The sequence below is a fragment of the Myxine glutinosa genome, chromosome 7 (genome assembly GCF_964187855.1).
Source record: "Myxine glutinosa chromosome 7, kmMyxGlut1.1, whole genome shotgun sequence".
In the NCBI taxonomy this organism is placed as follows: domain Eukaryota; kingdom Metazoa; phylum Chordata; class Myxini; order Myxiniformes; family Myxinidae; genus Myxine; species Myxine glutinosa.
In genome coordinates this window covers 175,732,824-175,752,133 of record NC_136267.1, presented here as the reverse complement: position 1 = coordinate 175,752,133, position 19,310 = coordinate 175,732,824, and the positions used below count along the sequence as shown (strand labels likewise).

At 48.2% G+C, this 19,310-nt stretch overlaps 1 protein-coding gene across 4 annotated transcripts in view; it reads left to right on the top strand.

The window, feature by feature from the left end:
* Positions 1-19,310, top strand: part of LOC137431851 (catenin delta-2-like) — a 580,901-nt gene that overhangs the window by 117,085 nt on the left and 444,506 nt on the right. For all 4 annotated transcript variants that reach the window (XM_068123611.2, XM_068123613.2, XM_078782572.1 and 1 more), the window contains one exon: positions 3,015-3,130. In XM_068123611.2, coding sequence (XP_067979712.2) covers positions 3,015-3,130 — 116 coding nt within the window. The remainder of the gene's footprint in view (positions 1-3,014; positions 3,131-19,310) is intronic.

The window sequence follows — 19,310 nt, the reverse complement described above, 5'->3', positions numbered from 1 at the left end:
GTGTCCGTCTTGTTTATCCCACAGACCCTGCCCCAGCCCTTTCGCTTCCACAAAGCTCCTGATGTCCTGGTTCCCTAATGTTGTGCTTCCCTCTCTCTCCCCCTCTTGTCTTCCGCTCCCTTCATTCATTTTATGCTATGTGTTTTAGTTATTATACGAGCCTCGACTTAGTATACAAAAAACCGCCTTGATGTCCTGCGTGCCACAAACGGAGCTCACATTGAAGTGCATTGATGGTGTGCACAAAACTTTGAGTTTCTGTTTCATTTAAACCAAAGGGTATTGCTTTATCATTTGTGGTTCTAAATATATTACACCCAAAGTTGTCTGGCTCTTTTTGGAACAGCCTGTACATAATAGAGGTCAGTAGCCAGGAGGCATCCCTCTCTTTGTGCTACCTTGTATCTGATCTGCATACTCGAACAAGTCATCAAATATCTTTCCACTACTTTGATGACAGATACAGACAGGAAATTGAGCAAATTTCTTCTAGTTCTAAAAGTACCGAACTGGATGTTCTCACCAAGTGAAGGTTAGAGATGCTTGCCAGCTCACCCAATCGTCAATGGAAAAACTAGTCTTGCTGTGAAGGCTGGTATCGATCTGCATCGGCGGACAGGTAGAACAATCAATAGAGTTGAGTGATGAACAGAACATTGATCGAGGTATGCTAACCGCTATGGGAAGCAAGGAGAAGCTGACATTTCGGTCGTTAACCCTTCGTCAGAGCACAAGAGGGGTTAACGACTAAGTATTAACACCCAAAACGATGAGATGCTAACACTCTTTTGCCCTGACAAAAGGTAAGCACCCAAAACATCAGCTTCTCATTTCTTCCCATGGTGGTTATCATATCTTGATCAACGTCCTGTTCATTTCACCAGTAGTAAATTAGTTCGTCCGTGGAACATGTGAAACAATAAGGTGTCAAAGTTGATAAAATAGGTGCGTGAGTTTGTGGGTAACCAGTGGCTGCACAAATTTGATTTGAAAGCTTTTTTGTCGGGAGTGCAATTCTCTACAACAAAAGGAAACCACATTTGAGGCGCACTTTTTGGCTGTGACAAATTGCCTTGCTTTTTCTTATTATCTTCTTTCTTCAAGAACAATTTGCTGCTGCCTTCAGATGTAGAAAAGTGTAAAGACATTAAAAGTGTACTTTGATTGCAGATGGTGTGAGCTTTGTGTGTGGAGATGGAAAGAGGAAGAGGAGTGGGGTGCTGCTCTCCTCCCTTGCTCTGAAGCATTACCTCTGATTAATGTCTCGCTTAGTCCTTATAAGCAGAGCTGTGCCAAGGGAGAGGCACCGTGCCTCCGCAAAGTGATTAGATGCCAAGTCGAGAGTCGTTGCCAGCAACACTTCAAATTTTGAGGATCCGTGGAAGAGAATTTGCTGGACTGCTGAGAAATGAAATGCTTTCCAAAAGGTCACGGACAATATTGTATTGTAATGGCATGATAAAGAACATATTAAAATACATAACTCGGAACTTATTTTTTACTGTAATACAACACACAAGTGGTGAATGAATGGTGATGAGTGTCCAGACACCATAAAAAGTTTTTGTTAGGTTTTTATTTAATTGTTTACAATGTTCAGTGATGATTATTAACTGCAGCTGCTCAGTTGAAATAGTTTATATTTATATCCTGGCATTTTGTTATTGTTTCCTTGATATTTTGATAATGGCTTCCTGTAACACTTGTGCCATATGAGTGGAGTTTAAAATAGTCAGGTTCACCATGTTTTTTCGTTCAATTTTTTTGGGGATTAGCAAAACTATACATTTTTGGAATATTCAGATCATGAGATATCCAAAAATTAATGTTGGCGTTTGCGAATGAATTTTGCCGAAAATGACACTCAGGACAGTGATGAAGATCTGTAAAAGCATATTCCTGAACGGTATAGACCTCGTAGATCCTGTGTATAGGACTTATAGTTCAATCTGATACTACCTATAACTTCCTATAACAACCTATAACTTCAAAGGACTTGCAATATCATGTATTATGTAATACAGTTATATCACAAATATAAAGACAATGGTTTTCAATCACCTTTGTTTGTTGCTTTTCTATAATCCTGAGCACTATTTTGAGGCCTTTATTGGATTCCTTGACCCAGAAAACATAGGATTAGCATATTTAATTAAGTTTCTAGGTTGACGAGAAGCCGAGATAGCGCAAAATATGTATTTTATGGCGGCCATTTTGAAAATCCAAAATGGCGGCCATGCAGGTGTCTGTGCAAACGTCAACATTGATTTTCGGATTCTCCATGATCTGATGATTCCAAAAATGTACAGCTTTGCTAATCTCCCAAAATTTTGTACGAAGTTATATTTGTTAACATAGTGAACCTGACTAAATGCACAATCCTATTCAATCCCAAAGATTAACTCACACTTACATGTCCTGTCCCACATTCACAATTCCTTCAATCCATCAAAACTTGGTCAATTGCTTTGTTGTCATTTTCTTTTTTGACTTTTACTTTTGCGTTTATTGAATTTATTGCCATGAAATTTGTTTCATCCAGTGTGGGAATATTGCAAGGGAAAGTAGAGCTGCAAGTTTAGCGAATGCAGATAGATGTTTGCGGGAAATCGAAAAATGCTTTATGATGTTTCAGCATTTGATATGTGATGAGAAATGTAATGTTCAGATCTGGAAACAAGTCCCTGAGGATAAATATGTGTGCGGGGCTGCAGATGAGAAGAGTTCTAAGTTACCTTCTCTTGAGAATCACACAACGATCAAGTTTGCCCACTCCTCCGAAATGCATCCATTGGGCGTCTCGCCCACATTTGAATTGCTTCTGTGACTTAATCAGTGCCACGTTTTTTTGCTTTTTCACGAGTAACTGTTACTCTATCTTGACTAAATTGGAAAAGCTGATCTTGCCACGGCGGCGAAACCTGATTAGAATTGCCAACATCCTGCGTGCCACGGTAGTGACAGTGAGGGAGAGGGTGCTTCTATTGAGGTTTGTGTGCCGTGCGTACACTCAGGAGCTGCAGTTTGAACGGCTGACTCGTGAGCTCGAAGTTGAACGGCTTATGGTGGCCAACCAACTGGAGCGCTGCAAGCTGCAGGGTGCAGAAACAGCTAGCCTCGGCAGCATCAGGTGAGCATCCCCTCCACTTTAATTTTATCATTTGCTCACACTCATTCGGAGGACATTATCATTAACATGCAGGCTCATTCATAAATGTGTGCACCAACCCTTGGATGGACGTTAAACTCGGTGTCCTGTTTGTCAGCATTACTCCGTGGATGGTAAATATCCCTGGTGTCGCTCAATCGTGACGAATAGGCAAACTATCTTGAGAACCGAGGAAAATTCCAAATGCCTGACCCTCAGTCGAGCATCCTGAATGGGAGTGGCGACCCATCCAGGAATCCAAACCTAGCCAAGAAACAGCTTTGGCAGTACCGGCACTCTGCATAGAGTTGAGTATCCTGAATGGGATTGGCGACCCATCCAGGAATTCAAAGCTAGCCAAGGAACCAGGAATCCAAACCTAGCCAAGAAACAGCTTTGGCAGTACCGGCACTCTGCATAGAGTTGAGTATCCTGAATGGGATTGGCGACCCATCCAGGAATCCAAAGCCAGCCAAGAAACAGCTTTGGCAGTACCGGCGCTCTGCATTGAGTTGAGTATCCTGAATGGAAGTGGCGACCCATCCAGGAATCCAAACTGAGCCAAGAAACGGCTTTGGCAGTACCGGTGCTCTGCATAGAGTTGAGTATCCTGAATGGGAGTGGCGACCCATCCAGGAATCCAAACCTAGCCAAGAAACAGCTTTGGCAGTACCGGCACTCTGCATAGAGTTGAGTATCCTGAATGGGATTGGCGACCCATCCAGGAATCCAAAGCTAGCCAAGAAACCAGGAATCCAAACCTAGCCAAGAAACAGCTTTGGCAGTACCGGCACTCTGCATAGAGTTGAGTATCCTGAATGGGATTGGCGACCCATCCAGGAATCCAAAGCTAGCCAAGAAACAGCTTTGGCAGTACCGGTGCTCTGCATAGAGTTGAGTATCCTGAATGGAAGTGGCGACCCATCCAGGAATCCAAACCGAGCCAAGAAACGGCTTTGGCAGTACCGGTGCTCTGCATAGAGTTGAGTATCCTGAATGGGAGTGGCGACCCATCCAGGAATCCAAACCGAGCCAAGAAACAGCTTTGGCAGTACCGGTACTCTGCATAGATTTGAGTATCCTGAATGGAAGTGGCGACCCATCCAGGAATCCAAACCGAGCCAAGAAACGGCTTTGGCAGTACTGGTGCTCTGCATAGAGTTGAGTATCCTCAATGGGAGTGGCGACCCATCCAGGAATCCAAACCGAGCCAAGAAACAGCTTTGGCAGTACCGGCGCTCTGCATAGAGTTGAGCATCCTGAATGGGAGTGGCGACCCATCCAGCAATCCAAAGCTAGCCAAGAAACAGCTTTGGCAGCACCGGTGCTCTGCATAGAGTTGAGTATCCTGAATGGGAGTGGCGACCCATCCAGGAATCCAAACCGAGCCAAGAAACGGCTTTGGCAGTACCGGTGCTCTGCATAGTGTTGAGTATCCTGACTGGAAGTGGCGACCCATCCAGGAATCCAAACCGGGCCAAGAAACAGCTTTGACAGTACCGGCGCTCTGCATAGAGTTGAGCATTCTGAATGGGAGTGGCGACCCATCCAGGAATCCAAACCGAGCCAAGAAACGGCTTTGGCAGTACCGGTGCTCTGCATAGTGTTGAGTATCCTGACTGGAAGTGGCGACCCATCCAGGAATCCAAACCGGGCCAAGAAACAGCTTTGACAGTACCGGCGCTCTGCATAGAGTTGAGCATCCTGAATGGGAGTGGCGACCCATCCAGGAATCCAAAGCTAGCCAAGAAACAGCTTTGGCAGTACCGGTGCTCTGCATAGAGTTGAGTATCCTGAATGGGAGTGGCGACCCATCCAGGAATCCAAACCTAGCCAAGAAACGGCTTTGGCAGTACCGGTGCTCTGCATAGAGTTGAGTACGTTGAATGGAAGTGGCGACTCATCCAGGAATCCAAACCTAGCCAGGAAACGGCTTTGGCAGTACCGGTGCTCTGCATAGAGTTGAGTATCCTGAATGGGAGTGGCGACCCATCCAGGAATCGAAACCGAGCCAAGAAACAGCTTTGGCAGTACCGGTACTCTGCATAGAGTTGAGTATCCTGAATGGGAGTGGCGACCCATCCAGGAATCGAAACCGAGCCAAGAAACAGCTTTGGTAGTACCGGTACTCTGCATAGATTTGAGTATCCTGAATGGAAGTGGCGACCCATCCAGGAATCCAAACCGAGCCAAGAAACGGCTTTGGCAGTACCGGTGCTCTGCAAAGAGTTGAGTATCCTGAATGGAAGTGGCGACCCATCCAGGAATCCAAACCGTGCCAAGAAACAGCTTTGGCAGTACAGGTGCTCTGCATAGAGTTGAGTATCCTGAATGGGAGTGGCGATCCATCCAGGAATCCAAACCTAGCCAAGAAACAGCTTTGGCAGTACCGGTACTCTGCATAGATTTGAGTATCCTGAATGGAAGTGGCGACCCATCCAGGAATCCAAACCGAGCCAAGAAACAGCTTTGGCAGTACAGGTGCTCTGCATAGAGTTGAGTATTCTGAATGGGAGTGGCGACCCATCCAGGAATCCAAACCTAGCCAAGAAACAGCTTTGGCAGTACCGGTACTCTGCATAGATTTGAGTATCCTAAAATGGCAGTGGTGACCCATCCAGGAATCCAAACCAAGCCAAGAAATGGCTTTGGCAGTACCCTTGCTTTGCATAGAACATGGTGCATGAGTTAGAGTATTTATTATATCATGTCAGTTGTAATTTCCTATATTGGCTGTCGGAATGTATTTAAAAGTAAGGTAGAACGGAGCTCACAAGACATTAAAGTATCCGCTTTCTTTCTACTAGTATCATGTTTCGAGGGCCAAGGTGTGAGGTTTTGAAGTTTATTTGTATTGCATTGTACGTGTTTTCCTGATCTGCTTGTGTTATGTCCAAGTTTTATTTATTGGAGTTATTATTTCTTTATTTAAGGCTTTTGGAGGGCCTTGTGCATAAATCGCATGCAGAACAACGATATTAGTCGCTTTTGCTGTACTTTTGCAGGGGTTACAGGGACATTCGTAAACAATGTACAAGCACATGATGTATTGGAATTGAACCTGTGTTCCCTCCATCATAAGCCAAGGATTCAGATGAGTACACAGCCGTCCAACCCGAAGTATGAAGTGCATTTATTCAGCTTTATAGTTAGTATTTAACGCAGACTACCACTGGTTCGTTTCAGGATGCTTTAAGTTTAAACATGACTTTCTGTGTGCATTGGCTGCTTGAAAAACGACACTCTCCAACAACGTCTTTACTTTTTGTTTGGGAACTCAAAGCTTGAGCAAATGCAGGCTGCGCCAACCTTTGAGTCATAGCACCTCAAGTGCAGCCCGCTAAGGTTGGCAGCATCACTTAGCGATTGGTTGCCCTTGGCATGTCAGTGGCAGAAGAACAAAGCAGTCCTGCCAGTAACACGTCGTAGAAGTTCACATTCCCTGTCAGGTGCACTCACTCTATCCTCCACTCCTACTGCACCCTTCAACTCCCCACCCCAGCACAGGCTCCTTTCCCGCCCTAAGAGACACTGACACCTTACGGACCGACGAAGTTTCCTTTCGCTCTCTGTGGTCAACCTCAGCATACGGATCAAGGACGTTGAGACGTTTCTAACAACAAAAGCTGTGCGTCATGTTTTGTGGCCCTGTCAGTCAAGCAAAGCCTCATGTGCAGTCCACTGTCACTAAACAGCAGCAAGGTGCCTTTTCCCCTGGACAAGCCTATTATAAGTTGCAAGTTCATTTATTCAACTTTCTAGTTCACACTTCATGATTTATGGCGTATGCCTACCCTTAAGGCACCGAGTGCTGTATTTGTCAGATGGGTGATGGAGTATTATTTTGATGAATCCTGGTGTCATCGCTGGATATAATCTTCCAAAGGAAGTCAGTATTGCAATCATAGCAAAGCTTTTAAGTGCTCCAGTGTGTTGGCCGTGCAATCTTTCAGCTTTTCAAATGGAATTGGAAATTGCTGGTCGTACTCCTCCACTTGCGCGGACACAAAAATAGTGTGAGCCTGGTTTGGTTGTCCATGTGATTAATTCTGTGTTTAAGCCAAAATTCTGTCCAAAGATTCTTCTTAGGGTTTTTTTTTCTTTTTCAAAAGACGTTTTCTGTCCGAGCTATTTACAGTCTTGCTTTAACACGCTACTTACATGCTCAGGCATTGAATGAATGGAAATGCCATATGGCGGACCAAGTTTAGGATTGGGAAGAATGGCATCAGGGTGGGATAAGTGGGAGTGCTTGAGGCCCTGATATCGATTCGTGATAGAACAACCAGGTCTCTCTCTTACAGCTGAAGTTTATGATTAATAATAATAATAATAATAATAATAATAATAACAAGTACAGATACATTCAAAGTACACCGCCCCCATGCCAAATAATTAAATATTCTACAGCGCGGCATTGCAGAGGCACCTCTGGCGCCCGGCAATACCGCAGTGCACCTCATAGAGGCTGCATTTGGAGGGAGAGGTGTACGCTAATTGATTGATTAATTGTATGATTAAAATCAATAAAAGATTATCACAAAATATTTTCTTAATCAATTGGCTAATAGCTTAACTAAACCACTAGTGCTTCATCCGAAGATGTATCTTTTAGAAATTTAATTAAATAAGTCATTCATAAAAAATTAAATAATTATTTGATTAATCAATAAATAATTAATCAATTAATCAATAAATAATTAATCGATTTAATGATTAATCAATAAATCAAAAATATCCTTGATAGCCACATACTTGGTCACTGTCATGTCCAAATATTAGCTTTGCAGCTCAAAAGGTTCCTGAGATATTGGCCAAATGAGAAAGAAAATAAATAAATGATTAATAATGAAAATAAATAAATAATAATCATTAAAAAATTAAATTATTAATCAATTCAGTCAGAGAACACATGAACCACCACCATTTCATCAGAATCTGTAACTTAAAAAAAAAAAAATTGTCATTAATCGAATAATTGATTAATTGATTAATTAATAAATCAAAAATAGCCTTTGCAGCCAAATCACCTGGTCATTGACATGTCCAAATATCAGCTTCCTAACTCAAAAGGTGCCTGAGTTAATGGTCAGAAGAGAAATGAAATTTAATTAATTAAATAAGTACTTAATAAAAAAACAAAAAAAAAACACCTTTAGAGGCCATTTTCCCCGCAAGCGGGGGTTGGCCTTTTTCGGGCACCGTGGTTGTTGTTGTTTTTCGGTCCCCTTTTTGAAGCAATGTTTTACGGCCGGATGCCCTTCCTGCCGCCAACCCTGTTTGTCGATTACTTAATTAATCGCTAATAATGAAATAACTCCTCAATTAATTGATTGATCAAAAAACAAAAAATAACGTTTTTGACAAAGGACTTGCTCACTATTGTGCCGAAATTTCAGCTTCCTAGATCAAAGGATGGCTGAGATATCGTCCAGACAAACAAACAAGAAAGAAAACAAGAAAACAAACAAGAAAGAAAGAAAACAAACAAACAACCAGAGTGAAAACTGAGTACTCCCTTTCAGCGTGCGTCACTGCCGAGCCCCCTTCGGTGCCCGGCAATGACGATTTGCAATGCCTGGAGACGGCATAGGAAAGGTGCGGTGTACAATAATAATGTTCTCATACAAGGAAATTACACGTAGAAGGAGGTCATGCTGCCCATCAAAACGTGCGCTACCATTGCCAGCTTAGGGTTGTTTCTCCATTCTATATCCTTTTAAATGCTGACCATCCAGCAAGTAAGCAGCACATATGGTTTTTGGCCTTTGGTATGATTCGGCCCTGGGTTCAAACCGCCAACCACCCAGACTCAGAGCGGACACTCAAGATACCATCAAGTCTGGTTTGCACTAACTCGCAAATGCTCATACTTTTCTGGTTGGGGCTGGAATTGACAACCTGATGAACACCCTCTAAGTGTCGGTTTTAATGTGGAGGGTCATTTAAACGTTTCTCGAATCGATTGGAAAATTATTTTTTAATATACAGTGCATTCAGAAAGTATTCAGACCCCTTCACTTTTTTCACATTTTGTTATGTTGCAGCCTCATGCTGAAATCGTTCAAATTCATTTTTTCCCTCATCAATCTACACTCAATACCCCATAATGACAAAGAGAAAACAGGATTTTAGAAAGTTTCGCAAATTTATTAAAAATAAAAAACTGAAATATCACATTTACATAAGTATTCACACCCTTTGCTATGACACTTGAAATTTAGCTCAGGTGCCTCCCATTTCTCTTGATCATCTTTGAGATGTTTCTACACCTTGATTGGAGTCCACCTGTGGTAAATTCAATTGATTGGACATGATTTGGAAAGGCACACACCTGTCTAGATAAGGTCGCACAGCTGACAATGCGTATCAGAGCAAAAACCAAGCCATGAGGTCGAAGGAACTGCCTGCAGAGCTCAGAGACAGGATTGTGTCGAGGCACAGATCTGGGGAAGCCTACAAAAAAAATTATACTGCATTGAAGGTTCCCAAGAGCACATTGGCCTCCATAATTCTTAAATGGAAGAAGTTTGGAACAACCAGGACTCTTCCTAGAGATGACCGCCCGGCCAAACTGAGCAGTCGGGGGAGAAGGGCCTTGGTAAGAGAGGTGACAAAGAACCCGATGGTCACTCTGGCTGAGCTCCAGAGATGCTGTTTGGAGATGGGAGAAACTTCCAGAAGGACAACCATCACTGCAACACTCCACCGATCTGGGCTTTATGGCAGACTGGCCAGACAGAAGCCTCTCCTCAGTGAAAGGCACATGAAAGCCCAAAGAATCTTGTTTCTCACAGTCTGAGAGTCCTTTCGGTGTTTTTTGCAAACTCCAAGCGGGCTTTCATGTGTCTTTCACTGAGGAGAGGCTTCCGTCTGGCCACAGACAGGTGTGTGCCTTTCCAAATCATGTCCAATCAATTTAATTTACCACAGGTGGACTCCAATCAAGGTGTAGAAACATCTCAAAGATGATCAAGAGAAATGGGAGGCACCTGAGCTAAATTTCAAGTGTCATAGCAAAGGGTCTGAATACTTATGTAAATGTGATATTGTAGCGGCTACCGCTGGGTTTTCACAATCGCCTTGCACCTATCAAGGACGCGGAGCGATCACCATGCCAGGCTCGTCCAGGACGCCCGGGCAGGCTCGCCCTCAGCTTGCCAGGCCGCATCCAGGACGCTCGGCCACGCCCCCTCTCGCCTTTCCTGGGCAAACGCTCCGGGATAATGTGTGTATATATATTGCTGCCCGATAAACGGGCTTTTCAGAGTACCTGAGTGTTTTGTTTGAATAAAGCAACTCGGACGAATTCCAGCTTTTTGTCGCGTCCATTCTTCCGATCGACGTGGGAGCCCGAGCTCCTTCATTGGTGACCTACCGACATGGACACGGCAGTGACCCTTAAACTGCCTACCTTCTGGGAGGCTCACGCGGCGGTTTGGTTCGCACAGGCGGACTCCCTGTTCGCCCTGCGAGGCATCACGGCCGACGACACCCGCTTCCACCATGTGGTAGCAGCGCTCGGTTCAGCCACCGCGGCCCGCGGCCCTGAGCCTCCTCGAGAGCCCCCCAGCCGCTGACAAATACGGCGCGATTAAAAAGCTTCTCCTCGACGCTTTCGCCCTCCCATCGGCGGAACGCGCACGGCGCCTGCTCGACCTGCCCGAGCTCGGCGACACGCGCCCTTCCGAGCGAATGGACTACATGCTTTCGCTGCTCGGCGAGCACTCTCCGGCATTCCTGTTCCGGGAGCTGTTCCTCCGTCAGCTGCCTAGCCCGGTACGCCTCGCCCTGGCAAGCACGACGATCACGGATCCCCGTGCCCTTGCCAGGGAAGCCGACAAGATCTCCACCGCAGGCCAGCGCATCGCAGCAGCGACCTGGGGCCCACCGCCGTCCGACGCAACACCCATGGCACCCGAGCACCCGGCACGGTCGACGACCGAACTGCCGACGCAATTGGTGGCCGCTACACCGAGCCGACCACCTCCAGCACGACGACCGGGGCCTCCACCTGACCAAGCGTGGTGTTACTATCATGCCAGGTTCGGACAGAAGGCCCGGACATGCCGACCCCCGTGCACCTTCGGCAGGCCGGGAAATGGCCGGGCCGGCGTTCATTACCAGCCATGAGCGCCGGCCACACGGGCAACTTACTGTTCATCACGGATAAAGCGTCCGGACGGCGCTTCCTGTGCGACACCGGCGCCCAACTGAGCATCATACCCGCCTCTGACCAGGACAGGCAGTCCGCGGTTTGCGGCCCCTCCTTGGTTGTGGCCAACGGATTGGCCATCCGCACCTTCGGCCCGTGCAACGTCACCCTCTGCTTCGGCGGCCAACGCTTTTCTTGGACGTTTGTAACCGCAAACGTGCCCATGGCTCTGCTAGGCGCCGACTTCCTCTGCGCACACGGACTGCTGGTGGACGTCCAACGGCATCGTTTAATGAACGCCGAAACCTTCAGCTCCCTGGTATGCACATTGAGCAGCTCCGCGCCGACCGAGCTGGCATGCGCCCTCCCGGCGGCGAACGAGTTTGCTCGCCTGCTCACGGAGTTCCCGGCCCTCACGCGGCCGACGTTTTCGGCCGTCGCAGTACGGCATGGGATCAAGCACCACATACCAACCACGGGCCCGCCGGTCTACGCCAGAGCCCGCCGCCTCGACCCAGCCAAGCTCGCCGTGGCCAAAGCCGAGTTCGACGCTTTAGAACACCTCGGCATCGTGCGGCGCTCCGATAGCGCGTGGGCTTCGCCACTACACATCGTCCCAAAGCCAGGGGGCGCCTGGCGCCCATGTGGCGACTACCGCCGCCTTAACGACGCTACCACCCCCGACAGGTATCCGATCCCGCACATCCAAGACTTCTCCGCCCGTCTGGCGGGACGGGTCATTTTTTCGAAAATTGATCTCATACGGGGATATCACCAGGTACCTGTCAGGGCGGCCGACGTCCCTAAAACGGCAGTCATCACGCCGTTCGGCTTATTCGAATTCTTACGGATGCCGTTTGGTCTCAAGAACGCGGCTCAGGCATTCCAGCGCTTGATGGACGGCGTGCTGCGTGACCTGCCGTTCCTTTTCGTTTACCTGGACGACATCCTCGTCGCCAGCACGTCCCGGGCCGAGCACCTCCTCCACCTCCGAACACTGTTCGGGTGCCTCAGCGAGCAGGGCCTCATCGTCAACCCGGCCAAATGCCACTTCGGCACGACGGCCGTTGATTTTTTGGGCCACCACATCACCAAGAACGGGGCCGTGCCGCTGCCAACCAAGGTCGAGGCCATCACCATGTTCCCGCGTCCCCGCACCATAAAGGCCCTGCAGGAATTCCTGGGAATGGTGAATTTTTATCACCGCTTCGTGCCCCGCGCTTCTCAACTCATGCGGCCCCTCTACGAAGCCCTCCGGGGCAAGCCGGCCAAGCACGACATCGCCTGGTCCGCAGCAATGGACGCGGCCTTCCAAAGCTCAAAGCGGGCCCTCGCCGACGCAACACTGCTCGCTCACCCGGTGCTCAACGCTCCCATCGCCCTCACCACGGATGCCTCCGACTACGCGGTGGGCGCCGTACATGAGCAATGGGTGAATGGGGTTTGGCAGCCAATCACTTTTTTCAGCCGGCAGCTCCGGCCGAACGAGCTCAAATACAGCACGTTTGACCATGAGCTCCTCGGTCTACACCTGGCCGTCCGCCATTTCCGCTACCTCCTGGAGGGCCGACCTTTCACGGCGTTCGTCGACCACAAGCCGTTGGTTTACGCAATGGCCAAGGTCACGGAGCAGTGGTCGGCCCGCCAACAGCGCCACCTCTCCGCCGTGTCGGAGTTTACCACGGACATCCGGCACGTCGCCGGCAAAAACAACGCCGTGGCCGACTGTCTTTCCCGGGCCAGCGCGAACGCGGTCCACCTGGGCGTGGACTTCGCGCTTATGGCGGCGGACCAAACCACCGACACCACGGTGCAAGCCCTCCGGGTGGTGGACACGGGCCTCCGCCTGGCCGACATCCCCTTCGCGGACACTGTCCTGCTCTGCGACGTCTCCCAAGGCCAGCCTCGCCCCATCGTGCCCGTCACCTGGCAATGCCGCATCTTCGCCTCCCTCCACGGCCTTTCCCACCCGGGCCGGAAAGCTTCCCAGAAGCTGGTGTCGGCGCGATTCGTCTGGCATGGCCTTCGTCGGGACGTCCGCGATTGGACCAGCACCTGGACAGCCTGCCAACGGGCCAAGGTCCACCGACACACCCAGGCCCCGCTGGCACCTTTCACCGTGCCCGAACGAAGTTTCGACCACGTCAACGTGGATCTGGTGGGCCCCCTCCCCCCGTCACTGGGGTTCACACACCTGCTCACTATGGTGGACAGGACCACCAGGTGGCCGGAGGCCGTTCCCCTCGTCTCCACCACCACCGCCGACGTGGCGCAGGCTTTCATCGCCACCTGGGTCGCCCGCTTCGGCGCACCGGCGGACATCTCATCAGACCGCGTACCACAGTTCACCTCCGAAATGTGGGGCGCGGTCGCCCGCAACCTGGGGGTCAAGCTCCACTGTACTACGGCCTACCACCCCCAAGCAAACGGGTTGTGCGAGCGATTCCACCGCTCCATGAAGGCCGCGCTCATGGCCGGCCTTCAAGACGGCGGTTGGGCCGACCGGCTGCCGTGGGTCCTTTAGGGCCTCCGCACGGCCCCCAAGGAGGACCTCCAGGCATCCACCGCCGAGCTTGTCTACGGCCAGGCGCTACGCGTCCCGGGCGAATTCGTGCCCGACGCTACCAATCCCTGGTCCGCAGCTCACCAGCGCTCGGACCTCCAGGAGGCCGCCCGACGGTTTGCCCCCATGCCAACATCCCACCACGGTGACCCCCAGTCCTACGTCCCCCCAGCACTTCGCACAGCGGAGTATGTTTTTGTGCGTCACGACGCACATCGGGGGCCACTCCGGCCGCCGTACGACGGGCCCTTCCGGGTCCTGCGACGGGACGACAAGTCGTTCGTCATCGACATCGGCGGCAGGTCAGACCGGATTGCGGTGAACCGCCTCAAGCCGGTGCACATGGACGTCGACCAACCACCACGGGTGGCCCTTCCGCCGCGGCGAGGCCGCCCCCCGTCCACGGTGCCCCCCACTCGACCGCCCACCACCACACCGGACCCCCCCCCCCACGACCCACCAGGGGTCGCTTCGGCCGGGTCATCAGGACCCCCCTCAAATTGACCCTGCCGGTGCAAGTCGATTCTGGGGGGACGTGTGTAGCGGCTACCGCTGGGTTTTCACAATCGCCTTGCACCTATCAAGGACGTGGAGCGATCACCATGCCGGGCTCGTCCAGGACGCCCGGGCAGGCCCGCGCTCAACTTGCCAGGCCTCGGTCGGGACGCCCGGGCATGCCCGGGCAGGCTCGCCCTCAACCTGCCAGGCCGCAGCCAGGACGCTCGGCCACGCCCCCTCTCGCCTTTCCTGGGCAAACGCTCCGGGATAATGTGTGTATATATATTTCTGCCCGATAAACGGGCTTTTCAGAGTACCTGAGTGTTTTGTTTGAATAAAGCAACTCGGACGAATTCCAGCTTTTTGTCGCGTCCATTCTTCCGATCGACGTGGTAGCCCGAGCTCCTTCAATATTTCAGTTTTTTCTTTTTAATTAATTTGCAAAACTTTCTAAAATCCTGTTTTCTCTTTGTCATTTTGGGGTATTGAGTGTAGATTGATAAGGGAAAAAATGAATTTAAACGATTTCAGCATAAGGCTGCCAAATAACAAAAGGTGAAAAAAGTGAAAGGGTCTGAATACTTTCTGAATGCACTGTAATTGCACCATTGTGCTTTTCCTTTATTGGAAATTTTTATATCAGAGCAGAGAACATATCCCCAGAATGCAAATTAAATCTTATTCCTCATGTCATCCAATAAGTTTGCTAACTGGTGCTTTGTAACTCTCTCTCTCTCTCTAAACTGATATTCACAACTTTTAAACACAGAAGAATCTCTCAATCTTATTTCAGTGCTTCATTCAACTTGAAAATGTTTTCAAATTGCATTTCTTTGGCCTCAATTCAAAATAATTACGTCCCTTGACATATGTTAGCACTTTAAGAGTGGACATCAATGTGAGGATTGACGCACGCTCTACGAGTGAGTGTACGATTTTTTAGTCGCTGATGTGCACCACCAAAGGAGTTCCTGTACAGTTATGTTGTGAACGATTACTCATAACGGATGCATATAGATAAACTTTAACTTTTTACAACTCTTCATGAAATGGGTCAATTCTTCACAGACTCATCTCAACTGAAAAAAAATTCGTGCATTTTCTCAACTTAATGGAAACTTGTAGTACTATTGGGGTGTCTAAACTCATATTATGAATGCTTGTTCATACATCACTTTATTAGCCCGTCCGCAGTGCGTCAAGCATGAGACGTCCGTTTTTTTTTTTTTTTTTTTTTTTAATCGCTTCCCTATTTCTTTATTTCTTTACCATTCATCTTCAGTGTGTCTGTCCATGCAAATACATTTTTTACCATTTGAGCTTTTATCATCATATCTCAACAAACCTTTATTATGAGAATATGGAGAACACACATAAATAAAATGTACAATTTTAACTGTTGTTTTTGTCAAGTTTAGGTTGAGTACAAAGCAGGTGAGACGGGTTTTGCATTTTGAGATGCTTTCTAATTCATATTTCTATTTGGAGGGATGTTTATATCTAAAGTAAATGTCTTAACATTTCAGCTCATATGGAAATAAAAAATACTCATAGTTGTGGAGATCTAAATAAAAAAATGAAGGCACCACCAACTAGGATGGCTGCCAAACAACGGAAGGGTCAGGTCCCTTTGAACACCAAGTGGTCTTCATTTCATCCAGGACATTTAAATGGAGACCACTCTATAATGGAAAGCTACACTACATAGTTAGTGGTGTCTTCATCTCCTTGGTGGAATACCCATCTCTGAATTATCTAGCCTGGTTAAGTTTCCCAACTAAATGTGATCCAACTACAAATTGTCATCATGGAGCTTCTCTGGCAGGATGTTGCAGCATAGAACAGACACACTCTATCCTTTAGAGGAGTTTTCTGCCATGTTTGCTATGAGCATATGCAGCCTGCTCCCACCTTTCCCTGCGCCTTCAACAATAATTATTTCCACCCATCCCATAATCTTTAACTCAGAATATTAAACATGGGTATCTTGAGATGTCCAGTTTGCAGAGGCTGTTGGCACACAACAATCAAATCTCATTCACATTATTTTAGTGTTGACTCCCTCCCCCCTCCCAGCCCCCCCCATGTCAGTACCCTCCCTGACATCTTCTATGAGCCTGCGTCCTTCCAACCCACCCCTCCTACGTGTCCACCTCTTCAGCATCCCTCCACTTCATGTCCCCCCTTTCTGCATCTGCTCTTGCCCACACTCTACAATTTTCCCCCTCACCCACACTCTCCAAGCTTCCCCCTAACCCCACTTCCTCAAAGCTTCAACCAAAACCCACCTTCTCCAAGCTTCCCCCTAACCCCACTCTCTCCAAGCTTCCCCCTAACCTCACCCTCTCCAAGCTTCCCCCTAACCTCACTCTCTCCAAGCTTCCCCCTAACCACACTCTCTCCAAGCTTCCCCCTAACCTCACCCTCTCCAAGCTTCCCCCGAACCTCATCCTCTCCAAGCTTCCCCCGAACCTCACACTCTCCAAGCTTCCCCCTAACCTCACTGTTACGTGCTCCTCCCCAAACCCCGGTCACGGTGTACCTCCGAGCCCCGAGAGGAGTCACGGCAGAAAGATGTGTTATTCTGTGTGTCAAAGATCAATGGTGAAACCACACCAATTGTTACCAACAAACAAGTATTGTATTAAGGTCACACAAGAATAACAGCACAAAAACAATAGTAATCAATTGTACAACCAATATATAATTCCTATGATGGTACCATCAGTTTCGTACAATATAACTCACTGTGCTCCAGGTGAGCGAAAAGAACATTCCCAATGTCTCTGTCCCGGCTTCAAGCCAAAGTCGATCCATGCTCCAGTGATCGTCAGAAAGATGTTGTATTGAGACCAGAATCCCGTTCGGTTGACAGTCACACTGCCAAAGATGGGAAAAGGTACCCTCAAGAGGCGACTGGGAAATCACACCTTCGGGTATGGACGTTCAACGGCTCCCTAACGGCGAACCACAAATTCCCACTCAAAATCCACGTTACACACACAAACCAGGTTAACGTCTGGATGCGGTGAAATGGTTGAAGCGAGGTGAAGAGCCTAGAGCGATGTGAAATCGGGTGCGAGGCAAAATGGCCAACGGGCCCATACTCGAGGCGTACCGGCACTCCAACGATTCTCTTCGGAATCAACCGCAAAACCTGTCATGCATGTTTATCTGTCACAGCGATAACAACTCTGTCGCAGGAATCCCTTTCCCAGGAAACCCAAAGTTCACTCGTGACCCCCGTTCGCCAGCGTTTCCTCAAGACCTCAAAGCAGCTCGGCTCCTTCTCGACCTCACTCACTCCGCCTTTTATTCCTCTTCCTCTTCTTCCCCCGGTTCCCGATCCGGTTTCCGGTTTCTTTTAAAACACTAACTTTTTCACCTTTGGAAAACAGTTATCTCTATTTCACTTAAACGATAACAATAATAGTACATGGAACCAAAAATGTTTACAGTGGATGAAAACCACAACAACGGAAGTGACGAATCCGTAACACTTCCCCACCTCAAGAAAGAAAGTTTGACCATAGTGAAAACTTTCTTTGCATGCAAAAACTCTTTCAACAAACAAAAGTAAAACTCACACCCAAATGATCAATTCACGTGAGTAGCAATCTATATAATAATAGCGTAAGGACTCGACTTTGTTATCCCTTTTACGCCGCACCCAGTGACCCGATGCCCACGGCACTAATGGATTTATGATCTACGAACCGCGCTCTTTGTTTATCACGTACAGCCATACTCGAAAAATCTGAATTAGCCGACGTTGGGGCCCAAAAGCATCCGATTAACTGCCGATACGACGCCATCTTACGACGCCATCGTATTGGCGTCTGCTGGGTGAAGGCGAAGCAAGCCGTCCGCTGATTGGACAGGCGAAGGCGAAAGCAAGCCGGCCACTGAGTGGACAATCCAGAGCATGCATTTGTGCCGGTTTCGGCGATCGTTGTTCATATACGCACTCTTCATTCTCATCGTTCTTCCTAACTCTTACTCGGACAAGCAAATCCCCTATGCCATCCATAATGGTACACTCTATCCATACACCACATCCTCCCTTCCATGGATGTTCCACGGGTTTCGGCTAGTAATTAATATTCCCCAAAATAAAGCAACAAAACTTCCAAACAACCTACAGGAATTTCCAAAGTTAGTTCACTCTGGATAAAGCATCAGCAACGACCTTGTCCCTGCCCTTTCCATGCTCAATTTCCAAGTTGAACTCCTGCAAGGCCAAACTCCATCTCATCAACCTCTGATTTTTATTTTTCATTTTTTGAATGAAGGTTAAGGGGTTGTGATCAGTGAAGACTTTTATAGGAAAGGTAGTAGTTCCCAGATACACCTGATAATGCTGAAGCGCTAGCAGGAGAGCAAGAGTCTCTTTTTTCACGGTGGCATAATTTGCCTGATGTTTGTTAAACTTTTTCGAATAGTAGCACACCGGGTGATCCACGCCATCCTCATCTTCCTATAATAGAACTGCCCCAGCCCCCACATCACTTGCATCAATGGCCAACTTGAATGGTTCTTGAAAATCCGGGGCTGCTAGGACAGGAGATCTCATTAATATCGCTTTGACGTGGGCAAAGGCAGCTTGACATTTGTCATCCCAAACAAACTTGGTCTCTTTCCTCAGCAAATTCGTTAAAGGGGCTACCACATCAGAAAAAGTCCTGCAGAACCGCCGGTACCAACCAGCCATACCCAAGAATCTCATAGGCTCCTTCTTCCCTTTTGGAACTTGGAAGCGATCAATGGCTTCTATCTTGGCTGTCACCGGTTGCACCTGACCCTGACCTACTACATGGCCTCGGAACACCACCTGTGCTTTCACAAACTCACTCTTAGATAAGTTGATGGTCAAACCTGCCTCGGTCAATTTCTTGAAAAATGCATGAATTTGTTTAATATGATCTTCCATGTGTTACGTATTCGGC